Genomic DNA, 13,824 nt, shown 5'->3' with positions numbered 1-13,824 from the left:
CTTGTCGTCCTTGGAGACAAGTGTTGCATTTTCCAATCCCTTCCTCTCCTCCATTCTCCTATTTAATCCCTCCTCACTTTAGATCAAATCATCCACTTCCCCAGTACCATATCATTATCATGCAACATTTCATCCATTCCAGCATATCCATATCGACATAATATCAAATTTCATCCCCGTATCCTATCATCAAATCCACATATCCTAAATCCAATCATCAATATACACATCATGGAGCAATCGAGCACTAGCTACGTCTTGGGCACACATCCAAACATGGGAAAATTGAATCAAAATTGGTAAATGAGGTTTGCATTCACTTGTTTTATGCTTATTGTGCTTCATTTCTTTATTTTTAAACATCCCAATCTTGAGGTGTTTGGGGTTTATTGTGTTGCTTAGATTGTTTAATGTTATCTTTCAATCATTTATATTTGATCACAATTTACTTCACGCACATACTAATAAAATATCTCTTGTAACATATCTGATAAGCTTAGTTTTACAATGAAGAACAATGTAGTTTCTGTGTATAATTTTTTTTGTTGTTTTAACTTTCATCACATAGTTTTACTATTGAATTAACACTTTTACATGTGATGAATGTGGATGCACATTGGGCATTTATGGTGAAAAGACTTTGTTTCTTCTACGGTCATGTTTGTACAAAATACAAACTTCTTTTCATTCGTTCAATAGCTTTGTGTAGCGGTTCATAAGGGAGCAGTTGTTTATAAACTATTATATTTTTTATAAAAATTTATGTGAAAGATATTGATAAATATTATTTATGAGATATTTTTTTACTAGATATTTTATTTAAATAAATATTTTTAAAATTTCTATTTTATTTCTTAAATATTATTAAAATTATTTAAGATTGTTTTTTCTTTGTAAATTACTTCATTTAAAGAGTTACTTTGTTTTATTTAAAATTACTAAGAATTTTTTTATCTTATTGATTTATTATTTTATTTAAACACTATTTAATTTAATTTTTTAAAATTATTTTATTGTAAATGGAGTGGTCTTGAAATGTAGAATGACTGGAGGTTAATTTAAAATGTTAAATTGTTTCGAAGAGATATTATATAATAATTCTAATAAAGTTAAGCTAATATAATATAATATTTAAATTTTAAATAGATATTATACATTTATTCTATATTATTTCTTTATATTTTTAAAAAATACTTCTCTCTCTCTCTCTCTCTCTCTCTCTCTCTCTCTCTCTCTCTCTCTCTCTCTCTCTCTCTCTCTCTCTCTCTCTCTCTCTCTCTCTCTCTCTCTCTCTCTCTCTCTCTCTCTCTCTCTCTCTCTCTCTCTCTCTATATATATATATATATATATATATCTATCTATCTATCTATATATTTGTTTTTGATCGGTAAAAGGCTAAATCCATATAATTTTATTAGATTAAAAATTAATTATATTGCATTACAATCTCCGCTCAGTGCAGGCGCCGATAGGAAAGAGCAGAGAGGAGAAAACCTTCGGCCTTTCCTAGGACATTAAGTCCAGATACAAAAAGACCAGTTATGATTACAACACTTTTAGAATACAACGTAATCAATATAATATGTCATCCTAAATTGAACCTTCACCTACATGCCTAGAAGATTTGCTATCCCTTCTCTCAAATTGTAGCCAAGGTCTGCCTATGGGAGACCACTTCTTATCAAAAGACTGTAAATGCCTTTCCACTGCTATCAGGACACTCGAACTAAATGAAATCTCAGATACCTGCAAAAAACCTTCAAACCTGCCCTGTATCAAACCACTTCATGAATTGTTAGCCAATATATAATCCCATATCCAAGTTGCCAAGCATATTCCCCAACTGCTACTACAACCATAGAACTTTAGTATTGAAAAGGCACATAAGTATTGAGAAAACCCAAATCCTTAACACAACCTATAGGTTTCAGGTCTTCATCTTGATCATAATTAAGTCAGATAGAGAAATAACATAGCATGGATCTGGGAGATAGGGAATTCGTCGCCCAAAAAGATCTTAAAGTCACATCACTCCTATCAGAAAGCCTTAATCATATTTGTTATTTAGAAACCTACTCCTTTTAGAAAGTCTTGATCATATTTGATTTTCAGAAACCTATTCCTTTTAGAAAGTCAACTAATTTGAGTCACCAAAGAGAATTTTTAAAAACAATTATCCACCTTTATACCAGAACCAAGCATAACCGAAAGCAGAAAGGAAAAGTATGAGGGGAAACTAGACTTTCCATATCCTTTCCATGCTTCTCAGTTCACTTTCAGAAAATTAAAAATAGAAGCGGTCAACCTCCACACCTCTGCCAAGACATAAAGCTACATATGAATATATCATCTATGCCTTTGAATATATATGTCTGTCTATATATAAATATACTCACACACACACACACACACACACACACACACACACACACACACACACACACACACACACACACACACACACACACACACACACATATGCATGTATTTATATATATAAAAAAGATGAGAGCATTGGTTCACCACATAGAGTGAAGAATTGAAAAATACTATAGGAAGCTGGGTTTCAGACATAATCTGCTTAACCCACAAGCAAGACCCATAAAATCACACAAAAATTCAGAAGATTCATTTTAGGGCAGATTGTGAAAGGAAAGCCATCAAACTAAAAATATAAAAAAGCATATCTAAAGCTAGAGAAAAGATTAACCTTAACATCCATAAGTTTTTGAAAGTTAAGTCTGAAATAAAGTAAAAGTTTTACGGTAAACCCTTAAGAATCAAAAAGTAATGATAAGATAAACCTGGGACAACAGACCGACTATCCTGCCCGACACCTTCTCGCTCGCACCTCTGTTTCCTTCTTCCCTGAGCTAGTCGAAGAATTATCTAAGCTAATGGCAGGGACGGAAAGGATGTCCATGTCATCTGTGACAACTTCAATGTTTTCAGCTTCAAGATAGTTGGCCGACCACCTGTTACATGACGATTTTCTAACATGCAAAAGCCACATAAGAAAGGAAAAATTCCTTTGCCTAGTCGGATTGCAGGCCGCAAAGGCAACCATATCTTCAATTTACAGGTTTGGAAATATAGGCACCGGGTTATCCATCTGTATGAGTATATCATAATTGCGAGGCTTGGGTACAGTTAACTCCTCATCTATATTGACAACCACCCTCTCAAGTTCGCCCAACAAGTCTTTCTTGAAGACACTTGTATAAAATTTTATCACATCCCTATCCTTCTCATAATGCATAGCCATTGCTAAGAACATAGTAGCAATATCAGAATTAGTCCTAGTGCTGTCTTCATTCTTGATATATTCCTCCCCAAGAATTTTCATGACCGCTATAATAACCAAGACATTTGGTAAGACCAGAATGCCTTTCTACCTTTCTTCCTTAATTCCCCCTGTAAAAGCCATTTGACACTTTAGCCCTATAAGCCTCAACATAGTATCCATAATGAGCTTCGAGTTTCTCAGATAACCATCTGTTCAAAACAAAGCCTTTACTTATATTGAATGAGTTTTAACAGAAAATAAAACTCATCTATCTCGACAAGGGACCGATTTGATCGCTAAAGAGTGTCAGAGGAGCAAGGATGAAGGGTCATGATGCAGGTTAGACAATCTCCAAGATAAAGGTAATAAATACCATCGTCGTTAGTTGAGCGAGCTCCTTAGTATTAGTTGGCTCATATGGCAAGGCAAGTCACCTCATCAATTCTAAGTATGCCGCCAAAGAAGGCAATACTCGAGATAATGTGTTGACAAGATGATGACATAATAATATGTCTAAAGGCATTTAACTGCCCCTTTAAACTTGTTAATATGTCTGTAGATGAGCGATACCATATGTATAACCCTATATATGAAATTCTATATAAATACATCCATATATTTACATATACACCTATTAATATATATATACAGATCTAACAGCAACAATATCATTTATGCATGTCTTTATATAATATTTATATATATGTATTAATATGTACATATATGTGTGTGTGTGTGTGTGTGTGTGTGTGTGTGTGTGTGTGTGTGTGTGTGTGTGTGTGTGTGTGTGTGTGTGTGTGTGTGTGTGCGCGCGTGCATATGTGCATATATATGTGTGTGTGTGTGTGGGTGTGTGTGTGTGTGTGTGTGTGTGTGTGTGTGTGTGTGTGTGTGTGTGTGTGTGTGTGTGTGTGTGTGTGTGTATGTATATGTGTGTGTGTGTACATGCATATATGTATGTATGTACACACACACACACACACACACACACACACACACACACACACACACACACACACATATAGATATACATACATACATATATATGTATATATATACATATATATATATATATATATATGTATGTATCTATATATATACATATATATATATATATATATATATATATGTATATATACAGATACATACATATACATACATATGTATGTATGTATATGTATGTATGTATATGTATGTATGTATATATATAGATACATACATATACATACATATACATATATGTATATATATACATATATATGTATATATGTATGTATATATGTATATACATATATACATACATATATATATATATACATATATACATATATATGTATATATATACATATATATGTATATATATATACATATATATGTATATATATACATATATGTGTGTATATATATATATACACACGTATGTACATACATATATGTACATATGTGTATATATATACATACATACATATGTATATAGTGTATATATATATATATATATATGCACACACACACACACATATATATATACGTATGTATGTATACATATATATACATATACGTATAGATATACATATATACATACATACACACACACACACACACACACACACACACACACACACACACACACACACACACACACACACACACACACACACACACACACACACACATATATATGCGTGTGTGTGTGTGTATATGTATATATCTATATATAATTGTATATAAGCATGCATACAAATGTTTCACCGAGTGTTTATCCCGAATACCTCTAATATTCATAATCAGAGAGATAAAGAAGAGGACCATGCTCTGATATCAAGCATGTCTTAGTATATTTAGGATTTAAGAAATGCAAGATAAAATTACTCTACATCCTTCGACCTAGGCTTAACCATCTGTCACTGACGAATCCCTCTCCCACTTAAAGGGGGGATACCATAACCTAACTTATAGAGAACAAAAGCCTAAGAGTTTAAACCTTCTAGCAGATTCCTAGGACAAGAGGAAGGGCTCTATCTTAACTTATGAATCGTCCATCGGCCCCTGCATTGGCTAATTCATCCGCCTTGGAGTTACATTCTCTATAAATATGATTGAAGGTTATTTTCTTGAAATCCTTGAGGAGGCTTAGAGCTCTTGACAGGATCGCATTAAGCTTCCAGTTAGGAAGAAAACCTTTTCTAAGGCCATTGATAATAATAGCCAAATCTCCTTCAATGGCAAGCTTACTAATGCCCCTATTATAACATAAGAGGAGGCCTTCAAATAAGGCTAAAATCTCTGCTTTTTTATTGGATTCAATCCCTATAGGTTTGGTCATCTTAGCTAATTCCCTTCCAGCATCCTCATGCAGACAACATCTGATCCCTGCAGAACCTGGATTCCCACAAGAAGCACCATCAAAGTTAAGCTTAGCCCACCCTTTTTTTGGGACCTTCCATTTGCAGGCTTCTCTTAGCTCCTTTTTATTAGAATTGCTTACTCCTACAAAGGGAGGGATCTTCAGACCTAACCATCTACCTCTCATTTTCTCATCCCAATATGTCATCTTATAAAGTTTGCTAGGAAATTTAGGAGTCTTGCTATTAAGGGTTTCTACTATTAAGGCTTCAATTTTATTCACAAGTTTGAGCCAATCCATTTTCTTGTCCTTAAAGAGTCTCCTATTGCATTCCTTCCAAAGTTCCCAAATAACCATAGATGGGGCCAATTTCCATAGTCCTCCAAAGAGGGAGCGTTGATGAAGAATGGGCCATGCCTGAAACATTCCAAGAATGGAGTTAGGGAGAGCTGAGCTCCATCCTAATTTGTTACATAACTAGAGCCAACAATTGGAGGCATAACCTTATCCTCTTCTGCCTTTTCACATAAAGGGTATCTACTGGGTCCCTCAAAGCCCATTTTCCTAAATCTGTCTACTGTTAGAATCTTATTTTGGAGAGAAAACCATGAAAACAATCCTACCTTTGGCAAACACATCTTATCCCAACACAAGACTGAGGGGATAAAAGTGCTTGAGGAAAGTTGTTGACCAAGGAGAAGATTATAACCATCTTTTGAGGTGTGCTATCCTGATTTCGATCCATCCCAGACAAAAGTATCTAACCCCATGTTGAAAGTGACCATTCTCTTTTTAAGGATGTCTTGGAGCATCTGTTTTTCCCTTACTGGGATATCCACATGATCAAGAGATTTCCATTGCCTTAACTAGGTCCTTGTCAATTGGCGATATATAATCCTTGATATAGTTGCCCTATGTGGATTCCAGCACTGCTCTAGATGATTCCAGATTTGCACTCTTATGGAGGGCCTTGAAACCTCCCTAAGAATCTATCCAAAAAAGGGCTTCTTCGCCATTGCCCGAATTCCAAGATAATTTGTCTAAAATTATTTTCCTGCATTTCAACATAAAATTCCAAATGCGAGAGCCTTTCAGGGGAGAAGATTACCTAAAGAGGCTATAATGGTCACTACCTCAAAGATATTTGTGGTATAAGATTTGAGGCCACTTGAGGTGAGGGGATCTTAACATTCTCCAAACTAATTTAGCCCCTAACACTCTACTTTGGACCTTAATGTTCTTAATCCCAATACCCTCTTTTGACTTTGGCCTACAAATCTTATCCCAAGCCATAAGGGAGATCTTTTTCTTCTCCTCAGTAGCTTGCCAGAAAGACCTAAGATGTCTATTCAATACTTCCTTTTTGGACTGAGGGAGGTTAATACATGATAGCTAATAGATTGGCATCGCTGCCAAAACCGATTTGACCATGGTAGCTCTCCCAACAAAGGATAGCCACTTGCCTTTCCAAGTTGAAACCTTATTCCTAATCCTATCTATCACTGAATCCCACAAATTTGATGAACCATTGCCCTTATTTAGGGGTAGACCTAGATACTTGCAGGGAAGCCCACCCATATTAAAATTCAAAACTTTGCAGATGTCATTTTGTAAGCACACCTTAGTAATAAAAGAGAAGACTTCAGATTTAGATGGATTAATTTCTTGTCCAAAATCCTTAGAGTGAGAGTCTGGGATCTACTTAAACGCCTTCGCTTCTCCTAAATTGCTAAGCCCATATAACATAGTATCATCCACAAATTGTTGATGCGTGGTAGGATCTAGGTTGCTAGTAATTTGAATTCCTGAAATCTGACTACTTTCCCTTGCTTTATAGATTGCTCTACCCAATGATCCCACCATAATGATGAAGAGAAGAGGGGATAAGGGATCTCCTTGTCTTAGACCCCTAAAAGAGCTAAAAAATCCTTCAGGAGTTCCATTGACTAGCACTGAGAATTTAGGAGTTGAGATGCATTCAAATATCAAGTTAATCCAAGAAAAGGGGAATCCAAAGGCTTCTAGACATTTGCACAAGAATCTCTAGTCCACCTTGTTGTAGGCTTTCTTAATGTCTAGTTTTAAGAGCATGCTAGGGGTTCCATTCTTCTGAACATAGTGAATGGCCTCCTGAGCTATAATAACCCCATCATAAATAGACCTCCCGGGAACAAAACCCGTTTGTTCTTCACTAATCAAAAGAGGAAGGAATTTCTGAAGCCTATTAGCTAAAGTTTTAGTAAAAAGCTTATAGATGGTGTTACACAGAGCAATGGGTCTAAACTCATCAAAATACTCGGGCTTTACCTTCTTTGGGATGAGGGCCAAAAAAGTATTATTAATTTCTTTGAGGATATTACCTGAGTTCCTCATGCCCTCAAGAGCACTCGTCACCTCCTCCCCTATGAAGGACCAACATTTCTGAAAAAAACTTGTTGGGAAGCCATCTAGACCAGGGGATTTGTCCGGATTCATCTGCATTAGAGCTGCTTCTACTTCCGCTAAAGAGAATTTTGCAGTCAGATTATGAGTTTGATCCTTATTGAGTAGTTTTGGAATACATTTTAGAAACTTGTCTTGGTCTGAGCAAAGAGAACTCAAATTAGAGTTGAGAATATTGGAAGAAAAGTCTACTGCCTCCCTCAAGATGATCTTAGGATCTTCCACCTCAGAGCCATTACCTATCTTTAACTTAGAAATCCGGTTAATGACTCTTCTAAGTTTCACATTATTGTGAAAGAATTTAGTGTTCTTATCTCCCTCATCCAACCACGTCTCCTTGGATTTTTGTTTCCAAAAGACCTCCTCTTTTGCAAGAATATCTTCTTGTTTAAGAATCATCCATCCCTTTCCTCATCACCGCTTCATTTACCTCCACTAACTCTGCTTCCACCTGAGCCTTCTCGTCAAAAATATTACCAAAATGCTCCTTATTCTGTAGAATGAGCTTCTACTTAATTATCTTAAGCTTATTGACTACCTTATAGATCCCAGACCCAGAGACCTCTGTCTCTTCCCACCATTCCTCTAAAAGCCTCAGAATATTATCATCTTTTAGCCACATTTATTCGAATTTAAAAGGACATCTTCTTGGTCCCGAGTCACCAAAAATGCTAAGTTGGACCAGAAAATGATCTGAGCCCGAGAAAGGTAAACTCGAGGCTTCTAAGATATACGGAAAGTTGGTGAGACTACCTGATACAAAGAACCTATCTAATTTTTCTACTATATTACTAAAACCTAACCTTATATTGTTCCAAGTAAAGGCATCCTTAACCATGTTAATCTCTATCAAGCCACTACGATGGATCCAATCTACAAAGTCTAAAGCAACTCTAGAGATTTTGCTAATGCCTCCTCATTTATCACATTGATTCATGATAGCATTGAAGTCACCTCCTAAAATGCAAAACCGATCATGGGAGTTTATGAATTCCTCGATTTCCTTCCAAACTCTTCTTTTGTCCTCATTTAGGGTTGGCCCCATACACATTAATAATGAGAAAATCTAGTTTGTGTATAAAATTGGTAACTCTACCACTTATCCAATTGTCGTGAGACTCTAATAACGAGAACCCAATATTGCGTGGGTCCCAAATAATGGCCAGACCTCCAAAGGCTCCAATAGATGGAACACCTATAATATGTCTAAATATTAGTCGTTTACCAAAGGAGGCTAAGTCAATTTTCTCTAATTTGGTTTCCTGTAACATAACTAAATCAGGACTATAGTTAGATAGGCACCGTTTAAATATCCGTTGCTTGTTAGGGGCATTTAAACCCCTAACATTCCATTATAATACTTTCATGGTGTTGTGGGAAGGACCTTCCCCTTCCCTGCATGAAACATATCCACGATTTTAACCTGGCCTTCAACTATACCATCATTAGCTCTCAGCTCCGATAGGGATTTCTTGCCTCTCTTTTTATAGAGTTTGGCACAATTCGGAGTGGCCTTTTCCCCAACCCATTGTTCAATTCCTAATGCTTCAAAAGTTGCACCATTTTCTTTGTCATCTAACTCTATTATGAGGGCTTCCATATCCGTGACCTTATGGGGATGGGTAAAATTCATAATCCCTTTCTTCAGCAACCTTTTTTGTAGTTCTAGCTCATCTTTGTCTACTAATTCATCCAGTAAATTCTCTTGGATGTCCTCGATGACTAAATCACATAAATAATTGATAATGCAGTTTACCTCTTCTTCTTTACGAACCGCATCTACCTCTTGTTCAACCTTATCCAAACTATTGGGAGCTCCCAATGATTGGGAGGAACCATTATCTCCTAGATTGCTCCTGACTTTCGAACCAACATCCTGTACATGGATAGGAGTCATATCTTCCTCCTCCCCAGTTGCCCGATAGTCAATATCAAGATTGATTTCACCCTTACTATCCTGAGATAAGTTTTTAAATTCTTCCCGTACAACCACTTCAAGGGCACAACCGTTCTTCACTTCCTTAGAGTCTGAAACCCTCCCCTACTTATCCTCCAAAGTATCCTCCTGGGATAGAAAGGGAGAGGGATTCATCCTCTCATCCATACTCTGGTCTCCTATAATTTCCCCTTCTTCTACCCCATTATCCCGCCATGTTGACGAAGGGTTATCCTTAATCACAAACCCTCCTTTTTCCAAATTGAAACAAATATCCAGCTTAGGGATTGCTCTAGGGTTTTTTTGAGAAGGAAAATATTCTAAAATCGGTTCGAATGCTAAGTCTAGATCTAGAATCCCTTTATAAAATTCAGGGTAAATCAGGAAAGATGACTCCCTAGTTCTGATTTCAATAGGGCTGAGTGAATTTACACTAATATCCATTTTTTTTTTTTTTTTTAAGGATAAGTGCTATCATTTTATGGGGACACTAATATCCATATTAATTATCAATACACAGTCTGAATACTTCCTATCTTTGTCACTAATCTCTACGAATTTTCCTAAATGATTACCTATTTTCCTAATCATTTCTTTATCCATTAATTCTACTGGTAAGTTGGGGATCAAAACCGGTCTATCTACTTTAAATGACTCTAATTTTTTTGGATTGAAAGCAGGTTGCCATTCTAAAAATTTAAAATCAAAGTCTTTAAAAATCAGAGATTTACCTGTTAAGAATTCATTCTTATGCTTGACATTTCCGCAGTTAATATAAAGAAAACCCTTGGACAAGATAGCAATACTCACTATCCAATTGAAGGAAGACTTGAACCAATCTGCAATTACCACTGACGAGACTCCAAGTCCGCACCATCTAGCAAAAACCCCAAATGTTTTGCAAGATTGTTGAATTCTTTCAACCAAATTGTCATTGATTTCCAACACATTTTTCTCTTTTGATTTAGGGTTCGCCATCATATTCGACTTAACCTTTGTGGGTTTGGGAGGAGGCAAAGTTTTGGGATTCTTGCCTTCCTCCACAAAAATCTTAGGTTTGGCATAATTATCACCCGACCTCCAATTATCCGAATTCCCATTGTATTTATTTTTATTTGGCTTGATCCAACCCATTTTAAAAAACCTTCCTCAAGATTTTGCAAATGGGTGAACCTGTTGGAGATAATCGACCTGATAGAGCCTTCTTGGCGAAGGGTATTCTGCTTGCCATGACCTCCATTTCTGAAAAATGGTAAACCTTTCATAGCAGCCCTCTGATATCTCCTTGGTTTCACCATTTGCCATTCCGATTTTGCCTGAGGCAGGGGAGCCCAATTCCCCGAATTGCAGGTCGAAACCGCATATTTCATTTGCTCGAAAAACCATTTCTATCGTTCGATGTCTGGATGTCTTCGTGAAAGATATCGTAGAGCCATTTTATTATTTATTGTAATGACAAATAATTCTCATTTCTTTATATATTTTTAAAATTAAATAATATAGATTATATAGATTAAATTCAATATAAAATGATGGAAATATATATTATATTTCTATTTTATTAAATTTTGAAATGTTATATTATATATAATGTTGTATTACATTAAATATTAAAAGAATAAAAATCTAATATAAAATATAATTTAGTGTGGGTTAGAATGAAATAGTAATCTAATATGTTTTTTGCTAATGTTCTCTTGTCATTCTAATGATGGATCAAGAGTGTGCTACATTGATGTAAAAAATTTCACATAATCAAATGGAGAAGCAACATACAAATTTTTTTTACACATAGTCTATTCCAAAAGCAACTGATTTCTATGTCATGGATTGTGGAAACCTAATGTCTGTCAATATAGTTTAATTTATTAAATAATTTAAACATAATATAAAATAAAAATTATAATTAAAAATATAGTATTGTAATACAATAATCATACTAATATCATATTACTTTTTCAAGAGTATACTTATTTAAAAAAATAACATTAACTTCAAAAAAATAAATAAAAATAGAAACACTAAAATATTAAGAAATTATTTTTTTATTCTATAATGACAAGCATACAAATTGTCCTCGAAGGGTAAGAATAAATCAAAAGATAAAGTTCTCCTAATTAGCTCCTCCTCGGAGGAAGAGGTCTCTGAGCATTCTGAGAAGGAACCCCAGTCTCCTAAAAAAAAGAAAAACAAAATTTCAATTCAAACAATGAACAATCCGAAGAAACAGGATGCCAACATTATGGAGCTTAAGGAACAGGTGCAGAGAAAGAACCCGGACTTCGACTAGAATTTGGAGGAGGAAACCATTGGGGAAGGTTTTGAACAGAGAATCGTAAAAGTTGGTAAAATCACTGTTGGAGACACCTCCAATAAGGAAAAAGACAACGTTGGTGAGAAATCACCCTCCTCATATCCTCCTCCCGAGGGTTTGAAAGGCTTTGTGGACACCATTGATTGACTAATTTCTAGTTACAAGAAAGCTGTGGAGGATATTAAGAAGCTCAATCACAGAGTCCAAATTCTGGAGACTATTAGTTTTGGCGGAGGCAAGTCAATGGCAGAACAAGTTGAGAATTTGACTAAAATTGTTGCCAAAGCCGAAGAGATCAGAGACTCCTTTAACCCCAGGTTCGAGCAAATCGAGAAAGACCTGACTGAGAGGAAAAATAATGAGATTGGTATGGATCAAAGAATGGAGGAAACTGATAAAAAAGTCAATAAAATTGAAGAAAGCCTTAAAAGCATTGCAAAACAAATCTTAAATATTCTGAAGGCTTCAGCTAGCAACACAAAAATCCTCATCAGCAAAATGGAAGAGGAGAAGGACTCCCTGGAGATTGAACCTGACATGGGAGAAGTGCAAGGACTTAGAACAAGGACCAGAGGTAAAAAGAAGGAGATAAAGCCAAACAAGGACATGGAAGATTTCAAAGCTATCGCGACAAACTATGATCAGCTGGTGAATAAGGCGGAGGAGCTCCTTAAGTCTTTTTAGTTGTCTTGTGTTTTCTCTGGTTTTTCCAGTCGTTTTGTAAGCCGTTCCTAGCAGATTTGGATGCTTTTTGATGAACTATTTTATGCTCCTATGTTAAAGGTTTCGGGTCCTTAAAACCTTTTTCTTATTAATCAGGACAAGCATACAAATTGTTTGAACACTAAAATTTAATTATAATTTCCATCGTAGAGTTTAGGCTTTAACATATTTTAGATATTGCATCAAAATAATTATCATGATTTTGAGAAATACTAAATTTCCATAATTCATGATGAATATTGTGATATGCTTCTAGATTCAATTGTATGTATTTTATTTGCATCAAATAATATAAAATACACACACAACTCATCATATTTATTATATAAAGTTTCTTGAATTGTTCAACCGGTTCTTTGTTGTTCTTTAGAAGTAAAATTTATGGGCTTCGAAAGCAAATTTCACTAAATGTTGACATTTGTAATCAATTGGCATTGCATTCCATCATGAACACATTCATTTTTGAACAAATCAAATAACGTCAAGTGTCATTTTAGTCACTAAGTCAATGCTCAATCTGTGCCAAATTGTATGTTGAAATACATAACTCAAGGTAGCCAGATGTTGCTTCCAAAATAGTGCAAAAAACTATCCATTCTGAGTATTACAAAACTATTTTATATTATAAAATTACAAGAATTTTTGTGTAGTTCCTTGTTGCTCTCTTACATAGTTCATATAGGAAAAACATTCCACATGTCCACACACAAATCTTAGATGGTATATAGTTCATAGCTATTAGTACTTAAAACTAACATTATTTCCAAGATACAAGTGTT

General features: G+C 35.1%; 1 protein-coding gene across 1 annotated transcript; it reads right to left on the bottom strand.

Annotated features, from left to right (window-relative positions):
* Positions 1-5,306: 5,306 nt before the first annotated feature.
* On the bottom strand, positions 5,307-5,837 carry LOC131857757 (uncharacterized). Its single transcript, XM_059210473.1, has one exon. The coding sequence runs from the start codon at positions 5,835-5,837 to the stop codon at positions 5,307-5,309; it is 531 nt and encodes a 176-aa protein (XP_059066456.1).
* Between the last annotated feature and the right edge of the window lie 7,987 nt (positions 5,838-13,824).

Source organism: Cryptomeria japonica, chromosome 8 (genome assembly GCF_030272615.1).
Source record: "Cryptomeria japonica chromosome 8, Sugi_1.0, whole genome shotgun sequence".
Taxonomy (NCBI): domain Eukaryota; kingdom Viridiplantae; phylum Streptophyta; class Pinopsida; order Cupressales; family Cupressaceae; genus Cryptomeria; species Cryptomeria japonica.
Note: the sequence above shows the minus strand (reverse complement) of the source record. Positions and strands in the feature narration are given on the sequence as shown.